Source organism: Marmota monax, unplaced genomic scaffold (assembly GCF_021218885.2).
Source record: "Marmota monax isolate L192 unplaced genomic scaffold, Marmota_monax_Labrador192_F-V1.1 WCK01_AAM20220418_F8-fsc00017, whole genome shotgun sequence".
In the NCBI taxonomy this organism is placed as follows: domain Eukaryota; kingdom Metazoa; phylum Chordata; class Mammalia; order Rodentia; family Sciuridae; genus Marmota; species Marmota monax.
This window is the reverse complement of record NW_026695241.1, coordinates 2117151-2144712: the sequence shown is the minus strand read 5'-3', so window position 1 is coordinate 2144712 and position 27562 is coordinate 2117151. Positions and strand designations below refer to the sequence as shown.

The window sequence follows — 27562 nt, the reverse complement described above, 5'->3', positions numbered from 1 at the left end:
TGGTTAGATGAATGGATGGATGGATGGATGGATGGATGGATGGTTGGATGGATGGATGGGTGGATGGATGGTTGGATGGATCAATGGATGGTTGGATGGATGGGTGGATGGGTGGATGGATGGTTGGTTGGTTGGATAGATGGGTGGATGGATGGTTGGTTGGTTGGATAGATGGATGGATGGATGGATGGTTAGATGAATGGATGGATGGATGGATGGATGGATGGTTAGATGAATGGATGGATGGATGGATGGATGGATGGATGGTTGGATGGATGGATGGGTGGATGGATGGATGGGTGGATGGATGGTTGGATGGATCAATGGATGGTTGGATGGATGGGTGGATGGGTGGATGGATGGTTGGTTGGTTGGATAAATGGATGGATGGATGGATGGATGGTTGGATGGATGAATGGATACATGAATGGGTGGATGGGTAGATATAATAAAGGGATAAATGGATGCACGGACACTCAGATAGTCTTCTGCCTTCTCTAGGTTCTCATCTCCATGGCTGAGACAACTGTGGTCGTCCTCTCTCCCACTCCAGCCCCAGAGCTATCATTTTTTCTACCTCCATCGCATGAAATGCTTCCCACTGGGCTCTGTGGGGGAGTCTCTTCTCTTTCCCAACCTCCCCACAGCGCCAGTCTGCTCCAGTTATGAGAAAACAGTATGCCACTTAATCACCAGTGATGTCAGTCAGGGAACCTTAAACAAAGAGATTAGTTCTGCTTTTCTTTGTTGGTACAATGGAGAGCATGAAGTATTCAACAGCACCCTGATGTGGAACAGATGGGAAAGATCCTGGCTTTCAGGGCCTCCCGTCTCTCCCACCTCCTACCAACAGCCCAAACCAGGCAGCCCTTTAGGACAATTTATGGGCTGGACAGCTGCCAAGGGACTGCTCACCCAGGGGCTGCAGGTACAGGCCCAGCCCCAAAGCCTGCTGGTCATTCATTGAAGAGGACTGAGTGGGCCCCTTTGGGAACACTGGAGATGCCGTGGGGGATCTTGACATAACGTTGGGGTCAAGTCCTCAAAAGTTTTGTGCATTTATTTTTGTTTTTTCTACTGAGGGATGATTATGTCATGGAATTTCTACCCACAAAACTGAAAACACTTTGAAAAAATCTCCCAGGATCAAATTTCAACTCGGGTATGTGCTGTGCAACCTTGCACAAGTCAATCATCTCTCTGAGCCTGTATTTTCAACTGCCAAAAAAAAAAAAAACCAACAACAAGCGGCAGAAAATCTGCTGTAAAGCTGAGTGAGATCACCGAGATCATGTACCTAAAAGCCTGATACACCCACGTCAGGTGCTCAGACCAACTCATGCTGTACGGGTCAGTGACCAAGTCCAGCACTGTGAGTCCACCGAGGAATGTCTCACACACACGAGGCCTATGGGTCTGCAACCCCACCGAATTTAGGAATTCTTAAACCAAAGCTTGTAAAGCAGTAGCCTCTGAGCCAGTGCGCACACACACACAGTTCACAGGCATGCTTTAAAAAAAAAAAGAAAAAAAAAACTATTTGAGTTTGTTGCTACTTTAAAAATGGGTGTTCTTTTTTTCTTTACTTTAAAATCTGAAATATTGAGTGATTGAAGAACAGTCACTCAGTCACCCAAAGCTCACCACCCAGCGGGCGGAGACCGGGCAGGCCCCACCTCCCGAGGGACGTTTCTTATGCTCTGACCAGAGGGCTCCTTTGGGCCTGCTGCTGGTTCTGTAAGCACTTGCGTTCGTGGGCTCAGACTGGGACAATCCTTCTGCTCAGAGACAAGGAAACGAAGACTAAACGAAGCTTCCCCCGTGGCCTGGGGACAGCTCTGTTCTCTGTCACAACCTCAGTGTCCCTCTTAACCCAGTGCTCCTGGCGGTCATTCAGGTAACTCCCAGGTCCTCGGGGCTAAGAGGTTCTGCCCAGGGTCCCCAGCTCTGTTCTCACCCTACCTTGCTGTTCCCTTGGCAACCAGTAGTTTGGGGTTGCAGATGGAAGGGGCCCACAGTGGGTTGGCTTCGTTGCCCGTGGCAGGATCTCGGTCTCACGGGGGTTGCAGGAGAGCAGGGCTGGGGGGCTGCCGGGCCTCTTTCTGGCTGCGACCTTGGGGTCTTGCTCCCACCGGTCTCAGCCCTGTTTTCCTCTCCAGTGGAACAGACAACTACCTCCTGCCTTCTGGAGTGGCTAGAGCTGGGGGGTAATTGGGTGGAGGCCCCCCCAGGCTGCACTCATCAGGTTTCTATTTACTAGGCCCAGTTGGCCTCACCCCTGAAGTGATCGGCAGTCCCACCGACAATGTGTAATAAATAAATTACTTATTATGGCCACATCTTCACCAGCATTTATTATCGTTTCCAATCTTGAGGGTTACCGTCCTAACTGGGGTGAGGTGAAAACTCCTGTAGTTTTGGTTTACATTTCCCCGATTGCTAAGGACATTGGACAGTGCTTCATCTACTCGTTGGCCAACCAGTCTGATTTACGGAACCCCAGACAGATAGACACGGATGGTCAGAGCTGGCAGAGGAGGGAGCTGAACAGGGAGCAAACACAGAGCCCTGGAGGGCCTTGGTGAGAAGGTGCGAGACCCGGGTCGCACTGGCCCTCAGAGATCGGGGGTCAGAGCCCCAGCTGTGTGAAGCTCAGTCACAGAGAGAGGGTGTGAGACCCCTCCCCGGGGGCACCAGGGTGAGTCAGTGGAGAGAAACCCCTGCGAGCAACGCTCAGGGGCAGGAGCCCTGAGGGTGCATACTCCCTCACCCTCCTCACGCTTGGTCACCCCACAGCCTCCCTGGAGGCCCCCGGTCAGCCTTTAGGAGTAAAGACGTGGAGCCCAGTGCACATGGCCCTGCAGGACCCCGTGGAACCAGCAGGAAGCACGTGCTCTGAGGCCTGGGGTGAAACACAGTGAGAAGGGACGTCCCCAGGGGCCAGCTCTGAGCTGCAATGCAGCAGTGTGTTCTCCCTGGAAAGAGGACCCCAGGGGCACAGCTTGGCCTGGGTCAGGGGCACAGCTTGGCCTGGGTCAGAGGCAGTGGCCAGCCCTGGGGTAGACTCCTTGGCGCAGGGTGCTTAGGGCTGTGCGCTGCTCACCTCTGTGTCCATCCCTGACACAGTAGGAGCTCTAATAGTCTTTTCTCCTTCGTCTTCTGCCGTGCTGGGGATGGAACCCAGGGCCTCACGTGGGCTAGGCAAGCGCTCTACCGCGGAGCCACATCCACAGCCTCTTCACTGAATTCTTTATTTTACTTGAGGATGGTCAGGGCTTGGAGAGGACAAGATGGGGGTGATAACAAGGAGGTTGGGGGAAAAGACACGTGGACAGCGAGGGCCTCGGGTGTGCAGTGTGTGTGCGCTGTGAAGGCGCACAGCCGTCCAGCCCTGGAGGGGGGGCTCTCGAGGAACAGGTGGACGAGACAGTTCATCCTGGACACGTCACTCAGTCTCTCTCCAGTGCCCCGGTGCTTGCTCATGAACAAAGCAGGGTGCCAGGGACAGTGGCTGGTAACCTCACAATTCAGCTTACAGACTTCAGGATGTCACTGAAGATCATGAATGACCCAGAGGGAAATGAACAGAGCACAGAAATGGATGTCGTGATGGAAGAGCTCGCCCCGCACACCCTCCCAGGGCTGTTCCTACTGCTGTTTCTGCGGAAGTTGGGACCTGGAAACAGGGATGTGCCTGGAATTTTAAAATCCAGACGTGTGGACCCACCGTGAGGGACGCCCTGGATTTGCTCACTCGCCACCCATGAAGCTCCATGCGAGGTGCTGCGTGTGAGGCAGAGAGAGGCAATGAAGTAGACGTTCCCTGACGGCCCTGCTGCCGGGGTCTGGATGCATCTCTCCAACATCCCTGCATGATGCTCGCACAGAGGAGAAGCACAGGAGGAGACAGCCGTGAGAGGCATCCTTTGCCCGCCGTGGCACAATGGAGAGAAGAGGAATCTCATCTAGCAGTTTCCTGCTAGACCATCATGTGCTCCCAGGGCTGGAGTCCTCCTGAAATTTTAGAGGTACCTACTCCCTCAAAGCTTTGTGAGCCACTTACTGCCCCATGATAAATCCTTTAAGCTAGTTAGAGTGGACTCTGTTGTCTGCAACCGAATCCTGACTGATTCTAGAAATTCCCTGCAACAACCACCCCGGGACACTCTCAAGCACACAAGGCAGATCCCAGACTCCTAGCATAAATGCAGGGCAGAACTTCAGGGTCCGACTGATGTAGAGAACTCCGGGCCCAGATGCCCGCCACACGGTGCTGCTTTAGAATCTGCTGGGTGCGGCTGAGGAGAAAGTTGGGATGGGGGTTGAACAGGAGGCTCCCAGTTCCTGGGCAAGCCTTCCCCAGGCTATCTGATGTAATCCTCACAACCACATCGCTCCGAGGTGAGTTTGCAGGAGGTTGGAATGACTTCCTCAAGGTCAAGTGCCTCGAAGACGTGGTTAATTGAGCCAAGTGCCAGGCTGACTCCAAACCTGTTCCTCGAACAGATCCACTGCCATTTTGAAGAGTGCAAGTGGGGAGCAAAAGAGAAGCCTTACATTTTTCTGAGGCCATAAACTCATACCAGGAGGCACTTGTCAAAAGCAAGGCAACAGTTACACCAGAACAGCCATATTAACTACCAACTCTGCACGTCACTGCATTTTACTTTAATATCCTTTACTGTTCCAAAATGCAACCCAAGATACAACATTACAATTTTTTTTTTTAACTTTTCTCCTTGAATCCTCATTCCAACAGAAAAGGGCTTGGATTATTTGCACATGCTCAAGGCCGGGAAATACACTTGCAATATGAGGCAGCCTATGTTGCAGGACGATTTAGAGCAATTTCCCCTCATGTCCATGTGGAGGAAACTGGCAGCAGAAGGCCACAGTGAAGAGCAAGTTGGAGCAGCATGCGGAGGGCAGGCCAGAGAGCAACTGCCACATGACACCCAGCCCCAGGTGCCCCAGGCAAGTGGGGGTCTCTCCCCTGAAAGCCTAATCGGGGGAAGCAGGCTGCCAAAGGTCACTGCTGTGGGAGACAGAGCTGGTGAGACGGTGACAGGACAGGCTGAGGCCAAATAGCTGGGTACAGTTCTCAGCAAGGGGCTTCCACTAGAAGATGATGAATCTCCCCAATTAAACATGCCACCTCTGGGTTTGGAAGGCCCAGGTGAAAACAGAGGCAGCATAATCGATTCCATGAGATTCCTGGTTGTGGGAAAAAAAAATCTCACAGTCATAAAAATGACTCAGCCCGCCAGGAATAGGAGAGGCTCCACAAAGATTGAGACGACATTTGTGTGTGTTTAGTGTGATTTCACAGCCAGCCGAGGGCCCGAGAGGTGCTAAATTAAAACGAGAGATGCTGAATCCAGTTTTCTAATGAAACAGTGTTTTAACACTGAAGTTCCTGCCCCAACTTCCGATTTTTCCACTGTAGGAAAACAAACACGTACACTGTTATGTCGTATATGAACAGACGCTGCTTAAATCAGCGTGGCAATGCCCTAACCAATTCTGTACAGGCCTAGAGGCAGGGGGCCCTGTGGGCAAAGCTGCATCTTTCTTCATAGAATGTTTTAATGTTTTGAACAAGTAATTAGAAGGTAAGGGGCCTCCTCTTCCAGGGCCATAAGACTCACAGAGGTTTCCGGAGGGTATTTGGTGCTACTCTAAGACTTCAGAGAGGGGAATCTGCAAACTCTGGGTGGAATCCCTTCTTTCACCTGCCGTATGAGCTGCAGTACAGATGACTTCACCACGTCACCTGCCCTTGCCCATGGCCGGCCTCGGAAAACCAGGCCCCTCCCCATCCTCTGCTGTCCCTCTGCAAGAACGTTGCACTGAGATGAGTGCTCAGGATGGACGTGTGTGGGTCTGACTCCAGGGTGCACACCACTTCAGCTCCTGTTGGATCTGGAAGGTTCAGTCTTCATCGCCTGCAGTTCAGGACCACGTGGATCAATGTGGAGATGAAATCTTGGCCTCTGCCTTTACCAGCCACCTAAGTGGAAGAGGTGACAGATGCCATGCTTTGCCCAGGGGACCCTTCTCTCTTTCTTCTCATGGGGCAAGAAGGGTTTTGAAGATAACAGATACCACAGGGAGAACCTTGGGGAAAGTATCATGTGCACCATTAAAATAATGGCAAATTAAAAAAGAAATCTCATGCTGGGGAACAAATGATACAAGTGGTAAAATTTTATTTTAATTCCTCACCCCTGAGCTTTTGTAAGCAGAAGATTCTGAGCACACGCCCTGTTTTCCTTGCTGGGCCAGGGCTGTCAGCCGTGGCCATCATCAGGAGACTTCATTAACGTGTGGCAGGGCCTGGGTTCACGGCCGGTCTCTCCATGAACTTGAGGACAGTGCCTCCCACCCTCCCGTCCTCTGACAATGTCCTTCCTCCTCTTATTTGCAGTTTATACTGCACTGTGGGCTGGGAAAACAAATTGTCAGACTGTTTGTTAAACAAATTGTCATGGTGGACATTGACCCCTGGGGTTGGGTGTGAAGCTGCTGGACAGGACCCGGCTTCCCCTCCCTAGTGACCGGGTCTATTCAGGGTCTTTCTACTCAGTGTGCATTTTGGAATTTTCCAAGTTCCCGGGGCCCACCCCTGGGGACCTTGACTGAGGAGGTCTAGGAGACACTGGGAATGTTTCTGAAGATACTCCCAGGGACTGGCGATGCTTATGTTGGCTAGAGGACCGCGGTCACCTTGAGTTCAGCCCTGCGCAGTGAGGCACTAATCCTGTCTGGAGGTGAGCGTGTCAAGATAAGCCACACACCCCCTTTCTCCTCATAGCCCTTGAGATAAACCCCTTTACTGCAGGACAAAAAAAAAAAAGAGTCTCCAAACCACACAATATTTCATAGAACAAAATAGAGATTTTTATTTCCAAACATAAAGCAGATATGTTTAAAAAAAAAAACATAAAACAATGGAAACGTCAAACTGTCTTTTAGAACACTGCACTTTCAAGCAGAGTACAGGAACTTCAGGGTGACCTTAAAATGCAGCTCTGAGAAGGAGCAAGAAGAGTTCCTGTGTCCCTCCCCACAAAGCCAGGAGGGTAGGGAAGGTCTCAGTTGGCTTTGGACTTGATGTGACCTGAGATAACACTCACGTTCCAAGACATTCATTTGGCTCCAATACTGCTTGCCGGTGTTCCCAGAGAGCTTAATTTATTGCAAATGCATGTTTTATAATCACAGATAACATGACAAGGGGATATGGTCCCTGTGCACACTATTTATATAATAAAACATTTAAACAATGAAATTCATTTGCTTTTGACACCAACACGACTCAGGCAGCATCTACACACACAGACACACACACATCTCCTCCTGGTTCACGCGGCATGACCCACACCATTCCAGCCACACAAGCTAGTCAGTATCAGGCTAGTGTGGCCAGGTCCCCAGGAGCAAAAAACTGGGGCAAGCCTGCTTATGCAGACTCAGCTCAGGGTAGAGTGAGCATGAAATTCTTTGCTGCCTTTGAGCTGGGTTCTGAGAGGCCCAGGGACACCCAGTTCTGCACCCTTCCTTGGGTGGGCCAAAGAAACTCACAAATCAGGTGGGAGGCTCTGGAGGGAGAGGGCTGGCCTTTTAGACTTGGAATGGAGGCCAAAAGTACTCATTGCCCCAAAGCTGGTGTTGGAGACTTGTGAGAGAGAGAGAGAGAGAGAGAGAGAGAGAGAGAGAGAAAGGGAGAGAGAGAGAGAGAGAGAGAGAGAGAGAGAGAGAGAAAGGGAGAGAGAGAGAGAGAAAGGGGGAGAGAGAGAGAGAGAAAGGGAGAGAGAGAGAGAGAGAGAGAGAGAAAGGGAGAGAGAGAGAGAGAGAGAGAGAGAGAAAGGGAGAGAGAGAGAGAGAGAGAGAGAAGGGAGAGAGAGAAAGAGAGAGGAGAGAAAGAGAAAGAGAGAGAGAGAAAGAGAGAAGAGAGAGAGAGAGAGAGAGAGAGAGGGAGAGAGAGAGAGAGAGAGAGAGAGGGAGAGAGAGAGAGACAGAGAGAGAAAGGGAGAGAGAGAGAGAGAGAAAGGGGGAGAGAGAGAGAGAGAAAGGGAGAGAGAGAGAGAGAGAGAGAGATAGAAAGGGAGAGAGAGAGAGAGAGAAAGGGGGAGAGAGAGAGAGAGAAAGGGAGAGAGAGAGAGAGAGAGAGATAGAAAGGGAGAGAGAGAGAGAGAGAGAGAGAAAGGGGGAGAGAGAGAGAGAGAAAGGGGGAGAGAGAGAGAGAGAGAGAGAAAGGGAGAGAGAGAGAGAGAGAGAGAGAGAAAGGGAGAGAGAGAGAGAGAGAGAGAGAGAAAGGGGGAGAGAGGGAGAGAGAAAGGGAGAGAGAGAGAGAGAGAGAGAGAAGGGAGAGAGAGAAAGAGAGAGGAGAGAAAGAGAGGGGAGAGAAAGAGAAAGAGAGAGAGAGAGAGAGAGAGAGAGAGAGAGAGAGAGAGAGAGAGAGAGAGAGAGAGAGAGAGAGAAGTAATCCCTCATTTACAAGCAAGTGTTTGCTTCCTGAGAAAAAGACAGCAGCCTCATTTCTAAGCCAGTCTGAGGAAACCTCTGGATAAGAGACCTAAGGGTCGGCCGCCTCGCCCTGGGGTGGACAATGTCAGGGAGGAGCACAGTTGCTTCCCGAAGAGCCACCAAGTGCTGGACCTCAGGGAACTGTCCTGGCCCAGTGCACTCTCCCTGGGATCCCACAGACCACGCTCCAGGGCTGTCCGTTGTCCTGAAGCCCTGGGCTGGGAGCTGGTCACCCAGCGGTGCCTCTGCGTGGGGAGAGAGTCACCAAACCTGAGTGCTGTCACCCTTGAGCTGAGGAGACGGCCAGCGACTGCCTCAGGTTTTTAGTGGCAGTGCTGGAGGTTCTGGGGCCAAGTTCCCTTTTTTCCCAAAAGGTGGGGGAGGTGGCGGGAACTGACCCAAGGCCACACAGCTTTTTCATAGCAGAGCCCCAACTCGACTCTGCCTGGCACTGGGCAGGGTCCCCCTAGGGGCAGAGGTCACCTCCACCTCCAGGACTAACTCCCTGAGCTCCTGGGGCAGCAGAAGCTGCTGGGTCTCTGTGCTCCACCCTGTCAAACGGGCACAGGGTTGTAACAGTCTATAAGGATCTCCCCTCTGACAGAACGAGGAACCCCAGGATGTTCTTCAACTGAGAATTTAGTGTTATCCACTGACCTTTGCCCAGAGGTAGCAAGACACCCTCACGCCATCCCTGGATTTCCCAGGCTCCTCCGCAGCTCCGCCAGCTGCTGCCAGGGAGGACTGGCCACCTCCAGGACGGCGTCAGGGGCAGCAGCCGGGGCCTGGTCTAGACAGACCCTGTCCTGGGTCTGTGAGATCCTTGAGGACAGGCCTAGACTTGGCTCATCCCGACTCTTCCCACTCAAAGCCTGGCACAGAGACAGATGCACATGGATGCCTGTCGCGTTGGGTAAGAATGAAGAGGCACAGAGACTTCTGCCCACCACAGCGGGGAGAGCCACAGACACAGGCGAGCGCAAAACTGGCCAGCGGAATGTGAGCCAGCGGGTGTCTGCTTCTTTCTCTGAAGCCTCAGGTGGAGGGCTCCCGGCTCTCCCTGCCCAGTGCCCCGACTCTGACCCCCACCTTGTCCTCCCCGCTTCTCTCCCCTCTGTCTGGGGGTCCTGCATGAGGCCTTGCTCCCCTCCTGCCATCTCTAGCAGGCTTCCCTACACTCAAGCACTGTGTATTCTTCCAGAAAGAACGTGGCACTGGGGAGACCAACACGGGGTGGGACACTTTCTACACACTGTCCACTCTGGACTCAGAAGACAGAAGATAAACCACAAAATAAGACACAGCAATCTCCGCTCATCCCTCATCTCCTAAAGGCCACCAAACATGACCTGCTTTAGGCAGGACACAATCTCAGGATGGAGGAGTGTCTCTGAGATGAAATCAAATCCTATGTAAAAAAAATTCAAGGCATCTGTCCTTAATTTTTTCATTTTGCTTTTGGTTAGTGAAACCTTTGCCACTGGTCCTTGTCCTTGGGTGAAAACTGGGAACTAGGAAGGTACAGTCTGACATTTTCTCTACTTTCCTTTCCTCCTCCTCCTCCTCCTCCTCCTCCTCCTCCTCCTCCTCCTTCTTCTTCTTCTCTCTCTCTCTCTCTCTCTCTCTCTCTCTCTCTCTCCTCAGCATCTTCACCACTTTGGGGCACAGTCAGCAGCACCAAACCCAACATCATTCCACGGCTGACTCCCTCTCTCCTACTTCTCGGTCGGTCTTCTCCAGCCAGACCAGCCAACTGCAGCCCCTCGAAGCCTCTGCCAAGCTTCTTTGCCTCCCCATCAGGCCCCAGCTCCAATCAAATGAGCAGAGGACCATCTGTGCCACCTCTCAGCAGGCAAGGGCTGCGATGCCCTCAGCATCTTCTGCTAGCGGCCCTACATCAGGGCCCTGTCATCGGCTCCCAGCTGCAGAGGACCCCAGCTTCCTTCTCCTGGAGCTATCCAGGGACAACTGTCTCCTAACACGCCCCCCCCCCGGCCCTCCTGGGGAGTCTGAGGCAAATAGGGGCTGAGAGAGAGAGCTGGGTCACTTCATCCAGCACCCACTTCCTCTGCACCCAGGAGACACACCGGCCTCTGGATTTTAATGTAGCTCATCAAACACGAGCTCTAGTTTCTTCCCCTGTCACTGGGGCTGCAGGGTTGGGTCACTCAGGACTGGGCCTCCTGGTAGGCTGAAGAGGGGCTCCCTGACCAGCTGGGTGGAAAGTCCCACCTCTCAAAGGGATGTGAAGATGATCGCAGGTGACCTGTGGGAGCAAAGGGCCAGTCTTCAGAAAACTGGCACAGAGGCCCGCTCTGGCCCATCCCAGCTGAGCTGGTAACAGAGGGCCACTCCCCGAGGCTGCAGCGCTGCACCTGGCAGGACCCGCCAGGGGCCCTCTCCCCCCAGCACGGGCTTCAGGATCAGACAGCCTGGTTCAAATCCCACTGCGGCATGCGCAAAAGTTTATCTTCACACTCTGCTTTCTCATCTCAAACCTAGAGGTAGAGTACTGTGGAACCTCTGGAGGGTGACAGAGCACAGTTGACAAGTGCCTACCAAGGGGCCAGGTGCCAAACCAAAGGTCACCTCCAGGTTACCTCCGGCCTCCCTGGCTGTCCTTGCCTGCCTGCCCACCCACTCACAGCCTTGCTTTAGAAACATCTGGATCCTGAACTTGCTGGATGAAGAAAAGAGCAGGGTTGGGGACAGATGAGGGGAGGAGCTAAGGGCATCGGCCTTGCCCACTTGTTACACACACACACACACACACACACACTCGCCTCCGGGCTGGGCCGTGATAGTCACATGTTACCATCCACTCTAGGAGCTCTCTCTTTGGGACAGAGGGACAAGACGCACACAGGTTCCATGCAACATTCTTCTCAAATGGCACCTGAGACTCCTGGTAGCTGTTGTTAAAGAGGCTAGAAAGTAACAGGAACATAACCACTGTCCACACCCCCTCTAAGCACAAGAGACGACATGTTAAAGCACCTGTATACATGGGCCGTTATATCATGCCTGTGTTTATATGAAAGTAAGGAAAATATCAATTCTCTCTTTAAAAATAAGAGTTGTGCAAACAAGTAAATTTTTATGGCATCGTTATCAAAGTTTAAAAATATAGGGAGACATTCCCGCCAGCCAGGCCTCATATTGCACTCCCTGTCCCCACCCCCAACATGGGGCACCTGAGACAAAATTATATTCACGGTAAACATTTTTTCTTTCCGGCAGTGCTGGGAATTGAAACAGGGCTCACATGTGCCAGGCAAATGCTCTACCCCTGAGCTGCAACCCAGCCTGGCTCTTTCTTTTTGAAGGTACCAATGTGGGGGGATTGTGTTATACTGAGCAGGGCACTGCCTGAGGACCATGGTGACTGGTTCAGCTTTGGCCCAGCCTCTTGCTGTGTGGCCATGGGTGAGTTACTTTCCCTCTCCAGGCCTCAGATTTCTTGCCTGTGAAGTGGGAGAGTTCAGACGGGAGCACTCAGGTCTTCTGCCACAGCTGTGGCCTAGGGCTGGACCAATTAACTGGTGAGCATCTGGGGCTGGAGCAGATGACTAGGGAGCACGTGTGCTTGGCTGCCAGGCCTGAGCCCTGAGTTCACCCAGCCCCTGACTTTCCAGAAAAGTGGCCGCCTACTGAGAGCAGCCTTTGTGACTCGTTCCCAAACATCTGGAGGGGAGTCAGTGCCTGCAGTGTCCCCAGCACAGTTTGCCTGCCCTGCAGATGCCCAGCTCCTCCTAGCCAGGGTCCCATGAGGACTGCTGCACCACGGCCAGGCCAATGCTGGGGGGAGGGGGCCAGCCTGTGTGCGACAGCAGTGGTCTGGGGCTCAGGGCTCTCTTGGGCCTCGGTTTCCCCTCTGCTTAAAGTTCCCCCGTGTCTACAATACTTCATGATTCCAAGTCTGATACCACTCCTGAAGAACCCCCGCTGGCCTCCTGCTAGCACTTGAGCAAATAGATAAAAATATTTATAAATAGATAAAATCTGTTTGTAAAGAGTGAACACTAAATATGTCCTTTAAAAAAGAAAATTTAGTGTCCATTTATGGAAATGTGATCTACTTTGAAGGCACTTAGGAACCATCCCAGAATCCCCCTGGGAGGAAGAGATATTTCTGACTCTGGGACCCAACATGGAGTCACCTTGGCCACATCCCAGGTAGTGCATGGAGCCCACGTGCCTAGACCTGATCTAAAGGCCAGGCTGGTGGCCTGGGCCCTGGGACCCCAGGGGGTGCAGGTGAGACATTCATGGTCCAGTGACCTGGCTGCCTCCAGTGCCCCTGTGGGAAGGGGAAGGAGCACCCTTCGGACAGGCTGCGCTCCGAGGCTGAGTCTTGTCTGCGTTGGACCCTCCGTCCCTACCTCAGTGTGGCCAGAGCTCCCCTTCAGCTCAGCTTCTAGGTGACAACACTCAGTCCCACGGCTGCAGACGTCACACAACTCTCCCTGCAGCTGCCGGGGCTGCTACCTGGGAGCATTTCACCCTCATGTCGAAATAAAAAGTAAAGCCTATCTCCTTCCCTTCTTCCTGAACAAGACACAGACAAAATCTAAGCCCATCCGGAACGCGCCGGGGACACCCGCTGTGGGTCTGTGCTCTCAGAACGCCGGCGCTTGGTGCCACCCTTGCTCAGTGCCCCCTTACGCTGTGCTCTCCTAGTTCTGTGTCTGCTCTTCAGGGTTCGTCCCCGCCTCCCTGAATGTCACTGCCTCTTCCACCTCCCACTACCCCCACGGTGCCCTCTCGCACCCTCACTCTCTCTACCTCTCTTCCAAGCTTTAAGACGAAGTCAGCGTGTTTGTTCTCACCCTGCGTAAAGCAAGAGCTCCTGAGCTCCCAGCGAGCGAGGGTCTGTTCTGCTCTCCTGTGCTCACAGCTCTGACACCTGGGTTGGGGACTGGCTTCTGGGTGAGAGTTTGTCATAACGTTGTGTGCAGCTATTCCTGCTTGTCAGGGCCGATGGCAGGCCAAGGCACAAATGCCGCAAAGTCCCCCTGGAGAAGGACACTGATAGGAACCTTGCTAACTAGAGAGACATCACATAGGAAGTTGGACATACTGAGCGTTTACATAGGTGTATATAAAAGTCCTAGACGTTGTCCCGAGTCATACACATACACATTTAGGTATAAACGGACGATGACCACTGTATAAAAAGCGAGTTTGTTCTGGAAACCCTGGCGCGGGATTTATGCCCAGGCAGCTCTGTGGTCTCTGGCCTGCCCGGTTCCAGTTTCCCCAGCAGGCAACCTCAGGAGGGGCCCTGGGACTGCTGGCGGTTGGGAAAGGACGTCACCTGCGTGCCCCAGTGGGCTAGGTGGGCGGAGGGCCACTATAGCGCAGCATGAGCGCGAAAGAGCGGGCGAAGTTGTTGGCCTGGGTGCAGCTGCGGTCCTCTTCCCCCACCGGGAGCAGGAGGAGGAAGAGCAGGAAGAGCAGGAATAGCATCTGCAGCGGGAGCGCCACGCAGCACGCCTTCCAGAGGAGCCCGCAACGCTGCCGCCGCCACCACCGCCGCGTCTGCAGACACCAGACAGAAGCACAAGGGACGTGAGCATCTGGGGACAGGGTGCGGGGTCGGGGGACGCCCAGGGTGGGGAGGACGCACTGGCTGACCTGTGACCCCTGGCATCTCAGTTGCTCACCTGTGATAAGGGACTGACACGGTGTGGACGTGAGGTGTCCCCCAAAAGCTCACACGTGAGACAACGCAAGGTTCAGAGGGGAAATGACTGGACTGTGAGAGTCAGTGAATGAATCCCTGGTGGGACTGACTGAGTGGTATCTAGAGGCGGTGGGGCGTGGCTGGAGGATGTGGTCATTTGGGGCCGTGGCTATGGGTTCCTATTTTGTATCTGGAGCTGGAGACCCTCTGCTTCCTGATCAGGGTGATGTCGCTGCCTCCCTCCACTACCCTCTCCCACCGTGATGTTCAGCCTCACCTCAGCCCTTCTATGGACTAAGACCTCTGAAACTGTCAGCCCTTGAACAAACCTTTCCTCCTCTACAACTGGTGCATTTCACCAGGGACAAAGATCTCAAACCATTCGCGGAGGGAAAGGAAGAAATGCAGTGTAACTACAGGCTTCACCGTGGTGGCATAAGCCCTGGCTTGGTGCACGGGTCCCCACCAGACAACAGTTTGACTTTTCAACGATTTTTCAACTTTGCAATGGTATGAAAGCAATGTCTGTTCAGCAGGAGCCACAGCTCGGTTTCTGGATTCGGCTCTGTTCCCAGGCTGGAGCACACAGCTCCACACTCCTGGGCAGCACAGCCGGTTAGCTGCAGCTCAGATGGCTGACACTCCTCAGTGTCAATACAGTTGCTTCAATGATTGAATGAGACAGAGCCTGGCGTGTGGAGGTCCTCCAAAGCCATAGCTGTCATTGTATATGTGGCTCCGACTGTTGGCATCTAAATACCGCCATCACCACCATCACCACTGTGACCACCATGGGCAGCCTCTCCCTCAGCCACAGGCTCCCCTTTCCCTTTCTTCTTCTTCTCTCTTTCTTCCTCTTCACCATCATTTCACCGTCAGTGTCACCTGAAGGTCAGTCTCACAAGTTCCAGTGCCTGAGGGATTTCTCTGTTAGATGTCCATGTCCATGAAAGGACCCACAGGACATTTCCTAAATCTACAGGGCCTGGCTGGGTTGTAGATTTGTGGATGTTTTCATGGCCTAGGAGTGTGGGGACGAGACTTGGTCACTCAAGACCATGAAGGCCCTCATGGTCAAGGTGTAGTATGGCACAGGGTCCAGCTCTGAGGGGCCTGGCAGAGTGGGTCCCAGTGTAGGCTCCACCACACCCTAGATATGTGATGTGGGCGGGTCAGTAACCTCTCTGGGTCTCTGTGTCCTTCTCTGTAAATCAGGGATAAAATGCCTCCCCCTTCTGCTGGGTTGTGGTGCAGACTCAAAGCCAAGCACATGGCTACGACTATTAAGAACTGAGCCAACTCACAAGAGCCGACTATAGAACCAACCCAGGTGCCCATCAACAGGACAAAGAAAATGTGGTATATGTGCACAATGAGGATTGCTCAGTCACGAAGAATGAAAGTGTGGAATTTGCTGGTAAATGGATAGAACTGGAGAATATCACGCTAAGTGAAATTAGCCAAACTCAGAGTCAAAGGTCGTATGTGTTCTCTGATAGGTGGAAGCTATTGTGAAATATGGGGTAGAATGGAGGGGGGAGGAGGGACGGGATAAGGGAAGAACAGTGGGATGGATCTGACCCAACTTCCCTGTGCACCAGGGAATATATGAATGCACCACAGTGAATCTCAGCCTCATGCACATCCCAAGACACTAACAAAAAACACAAACCTGTTAACTAAATAGCAGAAAGACCAGAGGAGCAGAAGGAAGGGAACAGGGAAGGGAGGAGGGGAGGGGAAGCGGAAGTAGTGGGGATTGGATTAGAGCAAATTATATCCCATGCTTTAATAATTATGTCAAATGAATCCTAATGTTATATATAACTAAAAAGAACTACTAAAAAGAAAAAAAAACAGTACCAGCTATTATTACTAGCACTGTTAGTACTGAGTTCTAGTACTATTAGTACTAGGACTTGTGCTTCTAGTTACTATTAATATTATTAGTAATAGCAGCCCTAGTCCTATTTTGTAGAATGTATCTGCTGGCTTCCTGAAGAATCAAGGGCCTGTCCTGTAGAGCACCAAGTCACTGCTGATCCCAGCAACCAGGGCGTGGTGGTGCTGGGGATAATGCTTACTGGTGATGATGATGATGATGGTAGTGATGGAGCCAGTGTTGGTGGGGTTGATGGTAGTGAGAGTAAGAGTGATGGAGGTGAGGATGGTAGTGGTAGTGATAATGACGATGATAGTGATGGTGGTGGTGGTGGTGATGGTAATGGTGATGATGGTGGTGGTGGAGGTGATGATGGTGATGATAGTGGTGGTGGCGGTGATGATGATAATGATGATGATGGTGATGGTGGTGGTGGTGGTGATAAAGATTATGATTGTGATGATGACAACAATGTTAGTGATGGTGATGATTGTGATGTTGTTGGCAATGGTGGTGATGGTGATAGTAATGGTAGTGGTGGTGGTGGTGATGGTGATCGTGATGATGATAACAGTGATGTTATGATGGTAATGGTGATGGTGGTGGTGATAAAGATGGTAATGGTAATGATGATAGTAATGTCAGTAGTGATGGTGATGGTAGTGATGGTGATGGTGGCAATGGTGGTGATGGTGATGATTGATGGTGATGATGGTGATGGTGATGGTGATGATGATAGCAATGTCAGTGGTGATGGTGATGGTGGTGGTAATGATGGTGATGGTGATGATGATGATGGTGGTGATGGATGGTGATGGTGATGGTGATGGTGATGGTGATGATGATAGCAATGTTAGTGGTGATGGTGATGGTGGTGATGGTGATGGTGGTGATGGTGGTGATGGTGATGACAGTGATGAAGACACATTGCTAAATGCAGATATTTCTGGCAGCTTCTGACCTGGACTCTTCTGTCTCTTTACCTCTCACATCTGAGCCGTCTCTCCCACTGTCCTGCTCCAGCTGTCTCTTCCAAATGATAGCACCCCACCCTTTTCCTCCAGCCTCAAATGTTTTCACTCACCAAAGCCCACAGACACTGATTCTGTGCAAACAGACTGCTTGTAGCCCACATGATGAGTAAGCCCTCGTGGCTGTGTTGATTCAGCAGTGACTTTGGGGGTGGCAGAGGGGGAGGCGTCACGCTGTGTAGCAGCTGAGCAAGCAGGAGTTCACAGAGGAGGCCTCCCCTCCAGCAGTGGGGCTGGGTGGGACCTGCAGGCACACGCCCTGCTTCCTCCTGGGGTCCGGCTGGGCGGCCTCAGCCTGGGGAGGCCCTGACTGGACTCCTGCACATTTCATGACGACTTTGCCTGATTCAAAACTCTGACCCATCTGGGGGGAGACCACAGTCTGCAGGCTGCCCGCCTGGTGGACGCCACCCCCTGAAACCTGCCATCAGTGGTTCCCAAAGGGAGGTCTGATTAGTTTTCCTTTCCTGTTTGCTCCTCATGCAGACCGACCCTTTGCCTATTCAGGTGGGCAGCGGTGCTCAGCTGTGCTCTATGGGGGATGCCTTTGAGGTCCAGAGTGGGTCTGTATTTATAGGTGCTGGCCGGGGTGGTCTGCTCCAAGGCTGCCTGCTGCCTGCCAGCCCTGTTCACCTCGAGCTCATCTCTTCCCTCCAACAGCCCCAGATTCCAAAATGCTCTTTAAGATAAAAATTTTAAATGATCTTTAAAATGAAAGACACATTTTAATGATTCTCAAATGCTTCGAAGGAACACACACACACATGCGTGCGCATGCGCTCCCAAACTACCTTCCAAGAAGCCAACAAGGAAATGGACAGTCTCAGCTCTTCCCAGCTCAAAGAGCTTCTCTGTGCCTCAGTTTCCCCACAGAAAGCCCTACCTGTCCTCTCCTTGGAACTCCCTGAAGAGAGGAGGGGAGAAGTGATGAGCTCCCACCTTTCAGGGCATGGACGCAGTGTGGCGGGGCGAGGCGCAGGGAACCAGATGTGTCAGAGCAGCTCTGACCAAGAGTCCCCCCCACCTCCCCGGCCTCACATGTGCCTGGACTCCACAATGCTGAGGAGCTCAGGCAGGATGAGACTCACAGTGCACGTGACCTCATCTGCCACCCATGACACAGGACGGGGGACGGAAGAAAAGGCCAGGTCCTGGCTCTTCTTAGCCGTCTGACCTCCACCAGGCCACTTGGCTACTCGGCCTCAGTTTCCTCATTTGTCGAGGAAAGGAAGAATGACACCCGTCCATCGAACACGCACGGATGTGGGAGGCAAGGCCTGCGGAGCTCAGCACGCACAGCTGGGCTCAGCAAAGTTTCTGCTCTTTTCCCCCCTGACTCGGGGGCTGGACACATGGGCCCACAGGCTTCCGCCACAACAGGGGTGCAGGATCGGGCACCGTGGACCTCCCCAGTCCATCGGAGGGGGAATCAGTGTCCTCCTTAAATGCCACCTCTTGGCTCCTTGGAGGCCCTCTTGTCCCCGGGCCGGGTGCCTTTTCTGGCCGGACCCTTCCGTCTGGTGCACATGCCAACCTCCTCCTCTGATCCACTGACCACTCTGATCTCAGCTTGAGTCCCCTCCTCAAGGGGCTCTCCTCTGGCCTCTGGTCCATCAAGCAGCCTCGTGGCACGCTGGCTTTCCTTTGGGCCACTGCTGGAGGCCCGTGCTGCCTGGACTCCCGGAGGCGCAGTCCACTCTGGTTTGCTCCCAGCGGTGCCTCAGTAGCACTCGACGAGTATTTGGTGAGTGACTGGGACAGAGAACATGAGGCCCTCCCTCCTGTGCTCCGGCCATCTGCTCCTCCCTCAGTGCCCTGGGTGCCACAGACTCTCGCTGACCACTGTCCGAGAACCGTTCTCACTGTAGCAATGGTTCACCCAGAAATCCGGACTCCATCAAGGCCCTCCAAAGTGTTAGTCAGGCTCCCTTCAACTGCTCTGTGAGGCTGGCCTTCCTGTGCCCACTTTACAGGGAGGACATTGAGGCTGCAGGAGAGTAGCCAGCCGAGGCCACAGGGACAGGCTCGACTACCCGGCACCACTGCAAAGCCCAGGGTCACTCCGCCATCCCATGGGGCGTCTCTCATGAGACACAGCCACTAAAGCCTTAGCACAAGTCACCTCGGCTCAGTGGTTCAACCTGCATCGGGAGGTGGGTCCCATGCTGACCAGAGCCTGGAGTGTGTGAGTCGAGCCACGTCCCCAACAAGGCTCTGGGTCCTTCCCAGCACCTGGTTGGGCCTCACTGTCTACCACTGAGATGCTTCCAGGCCAGCAGCAGGAGCCTGGGGTGAAGGGCCGGCCTGGCAGAGCCAGTGGGTCCCCGCCAATCCAGCTGGCCCCGCCCCCACCCCCTCTAACCTCTCAGCGCTGGTTTGTCCCTGAAGGTCCCCTGAAGGCTGCAGAGCTATGTGCCACCTGCTTCCTCTCCTGGCCATTCCTCAGCAGGCCCAGGCAGGGGATGCGCCAGGCCTGCTCTGTTCCCAGGCTACGCGAGCAAGTCTTAGGGTGCCCTTAGGCACCCAGGTGGGGCCCTGCCCCTTCCGACTTGGACACTCTTCATCACATTCTGGTACTGGACGCACTGAACTGCAGCCACAGTCACTTCAGAGGGCCTAGAGGCTGCGCCCCTGCCCCATGCGGACAGGCCGGCAGTGGCCGGATGGGGCGGGGTTCACGCTCTCTCCTCGGGGGCTCTGCACAGGGCAGTCGGGCCGCAGGCTGTGTTTTTCCCGTCCTGTGTTGGTCTGGGGGTCGGGGAATGAGCCTATCTGAGCTGGCCTTTCCAAGGCGGTTTACCTCACTGGGGGGCGGTGCCCGTGGTTGATCCAACGAGGGGTGCTGGCCACACCACGCAGGGACAGGGCCCTGGGAGATGCGCGGGCACACGGCCCTCCTTCCTCTGCCTCGCCCCTTCCTTCTCTCATCTCTTCTCATCTGAGATCCGTCCCCGACCAGGCCCTGAGCCCAGGACTGGAACCAAGACCAGCGAGGGTCTGGGGTGGCCCAGGGCCCCCCAGCTTGGAAACCGGATGGTCAAGACACTTTGGGGATGAATTTGGTTGGGCACAGGAACACGATGAGCTTTGCTTTAGCTGTGCTGAGTCCGAGGGTCCAGCAGGCCCCTGGGCTTGGGACTGACGCCTGAGGAGGGACCTGGCTGAAGGAGCTGCCAGGGAGAGGGGCCCCCAGGGGTAGAGAGCCCCAGGGGACCGAGGATGCCCCCAGAGAAGAACGTGCCTCCAGCGCCTGACAGGTGACCATTACAAAAGAAGTGATAACTTCATGGGAGTCCACCACCTGAGCCAAGTGATCCAGCTGCATGGCCAAGGCTGGGCATGCGGCCATCTCACGTCCCCTGATAAGACACCTGAGGAAGACCTCAGCATGGCTCCTGAGACACTCCTGCCAAGAACGCATAACCAGACCCACCACGGGCAACAAGGGAAAGCCAAACAGAGGACCTTCCAGCCTATCTGGCCCCGGCCTGAAAAGGTCAAGGTCAAGGTCAATGAAAATTAAGAAAACCAGGGAACATCTCCAGACCAGAGGAGACCCATGAGACGAGACAATCGAAGGCAGTGTGCGGTTCTGGACTGGATCCCGGACTGAGTAGGACAGCCATGAAAGACCAAGAGGTGGGTTCAGACGAGGGCAAGCCAATGTGCAAACCGTGGGCGTTAGCTAATCAAGGGCATTGATACGGCTTCAATCATAACAGTGGTTCACGCTCATCGCGACATTACTAAATGGGGGGAGAGGGAGGGGGGCTGGGATGAGAGGAAGCAAACGGGAAGCCCGTGCCTTCTACTGGATTTCCTATGAACCTGAAACTGCCAAGACAGTCTAATGATTCAAAAAAGACTACTGAGGCAGCTTAAGAATTTTTAAAATGGGCAATGAGATGATGGTTCAATGAGATGACAGTTCATCAACATTGAGTTCATCAACACGTTTGGGTGAATTTAAAAAGTTAAAACAGAGAGAGGGGCCAGGGTAGAGCCAAGAGGAGCAGGTGGAGGGATGTGCTGTCACCTAGTGCTGCCCAGAGGCCAGGGGAGTTGGGGACAGAGATACATCCACTGGGTTGAGTGATGAGGTAGCTCCTGTCACCTTGCTGGGGTGAAATTCAGAGGAGGGGAGGGGCAGAAGGCAGATGGGGCAATGGAAGGAGGAAGGAACAGGAAGAACAAGTGAAGATGATACCCTGGGTCTCAGTGGTCAAAGACAAGTTTCTGCACCAATTCGTTCCCAAATCAGAGAAGCCCCGTTGCTTCCGGGCTCTGAAGGTAGATGGAGAGATGGCCCTGGGATAACACAGTGTGTGGTTTTAGGCCTGTCCCTGGCTCTCCTCTTTTGAAGGACAGAAATAGCATGGCCTAGTACAGCCCAGCACTTTGGCTGTGACCAGGGAAAAACCAGATTTGAGCTGTCTGCAGAGTTACAAGGTGAATCTCTGAGGCCCAAAGTCAGACTGTCTTGCTGTTGCCCAGCCCCGACCTGGCCCTGTGCAAGCCACACATGAGAAGAGGCCAAGAGGCCACTTCCTCCCCCTGAAGAAGGCGGTCATGATCGTTATGGACCAGGTATGTGAGTGTCTATCACAGTGCCCAGCACATAGTAGGGACTTTAAAAATCACAGTTGTGAGAAAAAGCTTATCTATCACAGAAAGCTCACTAATGCTTCGTGAGATTTGATATCACAGAATTAGAATTTCATCCCTCTAAGACACCAAGGGAAAGGTGTCACAAGGTAAGAAAATAAAAACCTCCACCAAGACGGAGCATTTGACCGAAAAGCCTGTGTCCAGCAGGGGCACTAGGGGCTGCACCTTCGCTGTCCGGGGAGAGAGAATAAACAAAGACAAGGACATCCAGTGTCTCATCTTGGCAGAGATTAAAGGAGGGGGACAAAAACTCATTTCTAAGAGTCCAGACAGCAAGCTTGCGCTCCCCAAAACTGATGGTCTCACTTTGCACAATCAGTGTGACCCGAAGAGAAGCACACACGGCCCACAAACAGGTGTCACAGCCATGGCAGGAGGGAGGTTGGCCTGGGTGGAGGAGGGAAGCAAACCCCACACCTCCCTGGAAGAACTAGATTCCAACACGGCACCCAGACCCTAGAGCTGTGAAAAATGAAGTCTCAAAAATCTATGAAATATGGTCGAGTAAATGAACTGTGGCTCTCTGGGGCCTGAGTCATTGGTTTATGGCGAGAGCCCGTGCTGGGCTCCAGGTGGGAGGTGGCAGCTCTCTGCTCCTGCAATCCTGGTTTGCCCTGGTGAATGGCATGTGCGCCAGTCTGTTCCTCAGGTAAGAGTGTGTCTGGGAGGGCGACAGCACCTCCCCAGGACAAGGCAGGACTTCGGTTAACTCACAGCCCACTGCAACCCTAAACGCCATTACGCTTTGTGGCTCTGAGGGCTGCGGGCAGACATCCAGTGGCACTGAGCTGGCCAGGGCAGAGGCGGCTGCAGATTAATACATCTTAATTATTCTGTTTATACAAACAAGCAGGATGAAGGCCCCACCGTAGCTGGAACTTTCAATGACTTGGGGCCCAGAGAGAGAAAAAAGTGTAGAGAACCAACTGCTTGATAATTAGCTTGGGAGCAGACTTTTGGTTTTTCTTCCCTTTGGACTAAAAATAACATATGGGATGTTTTTACATTGGCAAGATTACAACCTCTGCAGATGGTGCTTATTTTCTACCTGTCAGGCCTGTGTGTGCGAGTGTGTGCAGAGTCACACACAGGCTGTGCAACCCAGCACAAACCACAAGGATGCTATAGTTGGGATGGGGAGTGTCCCCAAGAGCCCAGGTCCTGAAGGCTTGGTCCTCAGGGTGGCGCTGGGAGATGGTGGTACCTTTAAGAGGTGGGGCCTGGGGAGAGGTCCTGTTGTTGGGGGCGTGTCCTAGGAGACTGGGGAGCCCTGCTCCCTTCCTGGACAGGCAGATGGTGGTTCTGCTGTGCCTCATGCTCTCTGCTGGGATGTGCCACCTTGTCACAGGTCCGAAGCAACAAAGCCAGCCGACCATTGACTAGAAACTCCAAAACTGAGCCAAAGTAAGCCTTTCTCTTTATAAATTAATGATCTTGAGTATTTTGTTATAAATTATATAAGCTAACACAGGAAGACCAGAAGGAAAAAAAAAGATCAAACCCCACGGAGGATTTCCCCTTTTGAAAGCCACCACTCCTGCTCGCTCTGTCCTCAGGCACAGAAGCAGGGCCCTGTCTGCAGAGGTCTCAGGTCCTCGTTTCCACAGCAACCCAGAGCCCACTACGCGCCAGTTGTTGCTGAGGACTTTGCCTTCCACTAGCTCAGCGGAATCCCTTGTATTCACAGGAAGACCACGGGTGGGGGACTAGCAAAAGGTCACACGTGCTAATGGTGGGGTCAGGATTCGAATCCAGAACATAAAGCAGTGGTTCTCCAAGTGCTTCTCAGGCCCACAGGATCAGCACTGCCCTGTTAGAAACGCAGATTCCTGGGCCACTCCAGTCCTAATGGCTCAGAAACCCTAGGACTGGGCACAGCAATCTGTGACATGGCTGCTATATATCAGCCCATAGGTTGCTTACTTCCTCCCAGGAGACTGAGGTCTCATCTCAAAAGCTGGCCAGCACCAAAGTAAAAAATGTATACCTCCACTTATTAAACACAGCCCCGCTCCGCCTTCCTGCTTGCCTACCCCGAGTTTTATACAAAATGGCACCCAACATCTGCTAGGAGGAAATGAGATAAACCTCGGGATGCAAAGACCCCTGTGGCTGCTGCCCTGCAGAGCTCTCTGCCCCAGAGACGCCCCCTGTGCTGCCAGCAATCCCAGCCGGATGTGAAGCACCCTCCGCCCGCTCCTTCCGCCCGCCAGGTGTAGGAGGGCAGCGGCTCTTTCCTTCGCTGACGTGGTCTCAGTGCTCAACAGAGCTCAGCCCAGTCGGCCCTCAGGGAACACGGGAGAAGGAAGGGGTGAGTGAAGGAGGAGCGGCAGGGCCACCACGGTGGGGAGGACCCACACTGACACATTAAGCACAGGCCACAGGGAACCTGAGCCTGCACTGGAGGGCTGGGGTCAGCCAACCAAGTGGCACGTACCCAAAAGCCTTCAGCAAGCAATTCCTATGTGCTGGGCACCATGGCCAGGCCCCTGGGGACCCACACATGACTCCTGCAGGGACCTGCCCTGGAGGCTGCATAGATGGGGCTTAAAGTGCAGGAGTTAGAGGCAGCCAGGACACCTGGCCCCGTGTCCCCGTATCCCACCAGAAGCCACTAGGTGGGGCTGTGTGGGTCACCTGCCCTTTTCGGATGTTCTTTCCTGTTTCATGAGGAGGCTGGTGTGGTTCTGAACTTGGGGAAACCAGGGCTTAGGCACTAAGAAGCCTATCTTCCACACATAACAGCTCACACGACCGTCAACACTGATTCATTAAGTAAGTAAAGTTGGCATTAACGTTATAGAGATGGGCAAAGTGCACCCCAAACCAAAGCGACTTGCTGAAGGCCCCAGAGCTGCTTGGTGCTGGGCCCAGAGCACACCTTGGTCTCATAACAGCCCTGCCCAGCCCAGGGTCACCCGCACCCTGCAGATGCTGGAGCCCAGCTGGAGCCCAGGAAGGAGTCCTGGTGTGCCGGGCACCTGGACAATGTGTGTTCCAGGGAGGGAGAGGTCCCAAGTGCCTTGGGGCTCTGTGAGCCCGGCCTGCTGGGGCCTGTGTCACCCCAGGCCCTTGCTTGGCCAGAAAACAAGAGTATGCCTCTGGAAACGGCAGCCCTGGGGACAACAGTTACACTTGGCTTTTCCAGGAGTGGAGAGACCCTCCAGAGCCCAGCGAGACGTCCCCCTCAGGCATCACACAGAAGGTCGAACCTGGGTGTTGGAGCCAGAGACCAGTCAGGAGTGTGGTGCCTCCTGAGCAAGGCAGCTCATTCACCCGTTCTGATTCCCCAGGCTTAAAGCAGAGGCAAGGAACCACTTGGGGGTCAACAGAGGGTGAAATGAGATGCCCTGGCTAAGTGGGTACAGGTCCAGGCCCCACAGTGGATGGCCAGTGGGCACCATGTAGGGCAGTAAGACTGCTGCTTCCTCCCGTTAGAACCCCGTTCTGCCATCGCCTGGGCCCGGAAACACCATGGGAGTGACTCTGAGCACGTCTCAGTGGGCCCCAGAGGAGAACCTGCCTGGTGGAGCTGGAAGGCCCCGCTGTCCCTTCCTCCTGAGTCCTCCTGAGCCCCACCCGCCCCTCTACCACCAAGGTGGGCACCCGGGCCAGGTTCCTGGGACTACCCCGGTTTACACCTGCGATCACAGTCATCATTAGGAGCACCCTTGTCACCCCCCAGTGTGCCCTGGTCCTGGATGGCAAGCTCCAGGGTCCCTTCTCCACCAGGTGTCTGTCATGGCAAAGTGCCCTTCACACCCTTGCCAGCCACTCCCCGGGCCTGGAGCTTCTGGAAAGCAGAGACCCCACAGAGCCTTCCAGAAAGCCCAGGGGTCCTGCCCCATCCGCCCAGGCCCCCAGCCCCCCAGATGCCTGCTCTGCAGCCCCAGAGCAGATGGCAGACACGTACCTTTTGGAATCCGGTGGGGTCCCCGGGAGAACTCAGCGTCTGTTGTTTTAGGAAGGAGAGGAGAGGGGGAATCAGGTGAGGTGAGCGAAACACAAGTCCCAACAGGGCTGTGCTCGGCTATCTGGGGGGGGGGAGATTGGGGGTAGTGGGGGGCTTCCCTAAGGCGCTGGTCGCCTGCTCGGCCCTGCCACGGGGGATTCTGTTTAATGAGCTTTTTACACACTTGGGCCTGGCCTGCGGGCATGGTCTGGGGAGGCCCTGCCTGGCTGGCCGGGACACTGGCACGTGGCTGGGGCTGGGCTGACACCTAGTGGCAGAAACACCTGCAGAGCAAGGTTTTAGCTTCTAGGGGCCTCAGCTCCCCTCTGGATGCGGACAGGGTCACTCTGGCAGCCATGGCTGTTGCTGAATGGGGTGACGCAGACAAAGCTCCCAGCATGGTAGGCAACCATGAGGCCATTGCCATGGTTACTGGGAGGCCAGCCTCATGGCAAAGGAGGATGGCCAAATGAGATGACCTAAGTCAAGTGTCCCTCCCCGACCCCAGCTGGGACGAGGATGTGCAGGACAGAACACATGCAGGCTATTGGCCCAGTGAGGCTGGGCCCAGCTGCGGTCCCTCCCTGGGTCCCGTCACCTGAGCATCCTCAGCACCTACCAGCAGGTGGCTGGAGTCCTTGAGCTTGGACTTGTACAGCATCCAGCGGTAACGCAGATCCTCCAGCTCGTCCGAGGTGCCCCTTGCTGGCCCAAGACGAAGAAGATTCTCAAATAGATGCTGACCTGTCGGCACTCGAGCCTCTAGCTCCTAGGGGAGAGGGCAGCATCACGGTGAGGCTTCTAATGGCCCAGACAGCCCACCCCCCTGGTAAGGGCAGGCTGATTGAGTTGCCCTCGACAGAGTGGCCCCCGGGGAGGGGAGCACAGAACCAGTAACGTGGGACCCTCACGTGCAAGTGCAAGTCCAGGCCCGGCAACTGCTCTCTGGAATGTTACAGAAAGACCTCCTGTGTGGAAGGGCAGCTGGACTGCCAGCCACTGTGGTCACTTGGCCTGCCATCCTAGGACCAGGTCCTAAAAGGGCTTGTCAGAGGAGTCGCCATCGTTACAAAGGTCACCCCGTCAAACGTGCCTTCCCATCGGCATGATTTCGTTTGGCAGTTGGTGATGGAGGGAGCCAGTTTTTCTATCAAAATTGAGTGCCGAGGACAAACCTCTTCACTCTCAGGACTCCTGAGAGGCCGTGTGATGTGGGGGAGAGACTGGGGCAGGAGCCTGGGTTTAAATCCTGGTTCTGGACCCCGATTGTGCCCCATCTTGTTAGCTATGTATGCGACCATTTGCATCGTTGCTCAGAGCCTGCTAGAATGTGAGTTAGACAAGAGCAAAAGGGTCTCGGGGTGGAACTAAGAGCCATTTCTGATATGGTTGGAGTTGGGGGCGGGGGTGGGAAGTGAGGAGTGGCCAAATCTGAGGTAGGAGGGAAGGGCTTCCTGGTGATGGTCAACTGGATAATTGGGAACAAACCTGCACCGAGGACATGATATTAAAGACATTTTTTTAAACCATCAAAGGCTTAACGAAAGAGTGAGGCACATCAGGTCAAAACTCAGGCAAGGAGGACTGGGGGTGCAGCTCAGGGGTAGAGCCCTGACCCAGCACATTCGAGGCCCCGGGATCAATCCCTAGCACCGCAAGAAACCAGAAACCCAAAACAACACGAAAGAAACTTCAGAGAAGCAAGCCTGTGTGAGGCCTGTGTTCACCCTTAGGATATCCTCCAATCTGGAAGAAACGGCTGTGAAGCAGGTCTGTGGTGTGGCAACCTCCTCACGGGGTAGGGAGGCGGAGGT

At 54.0% G+C, this 27562-nt stretch overlaps 1 protein-coding gene across 3 annotated transcripts in view; it reads right to left on the bottom strand.

The window, feature by feature from the left end:
* Positions 1–4622: 4622 nt before the first annotated feature.
* The window catches only part of Syne3 (spectrin repeat containing nuclear envelope family member 3), an 89505-nt gene continuing 66565 nt past the window's right edge, over positions 4623–27562 (bottom strand). For 2 of the 3 annotated variants that reach the window (XM_046440532.2, XM_046440530.2), the window contains exons 16-18: positions 26368–26517; positions 25710–25748; positions 6878–14070 (exon numbers count right to left, since the gene is read on the bottom strand). In XM_046440532.2, coding sequence (XP_046296488.1) covers positions 13864–14070; positions 25710–25748; positions 26368–26517 — 396 coding nt within the window. In that variant the 3' untranslated portion in view covers positions 6878–13863. Of the gene's footprint in view, positions 6011–6877; positions 14071–25709; positions 25749–26367; positions 26518–27562 lie in introns of those variants that run through there. The other variant, XM_058577866.1, reaches the window with a different exon arrangement.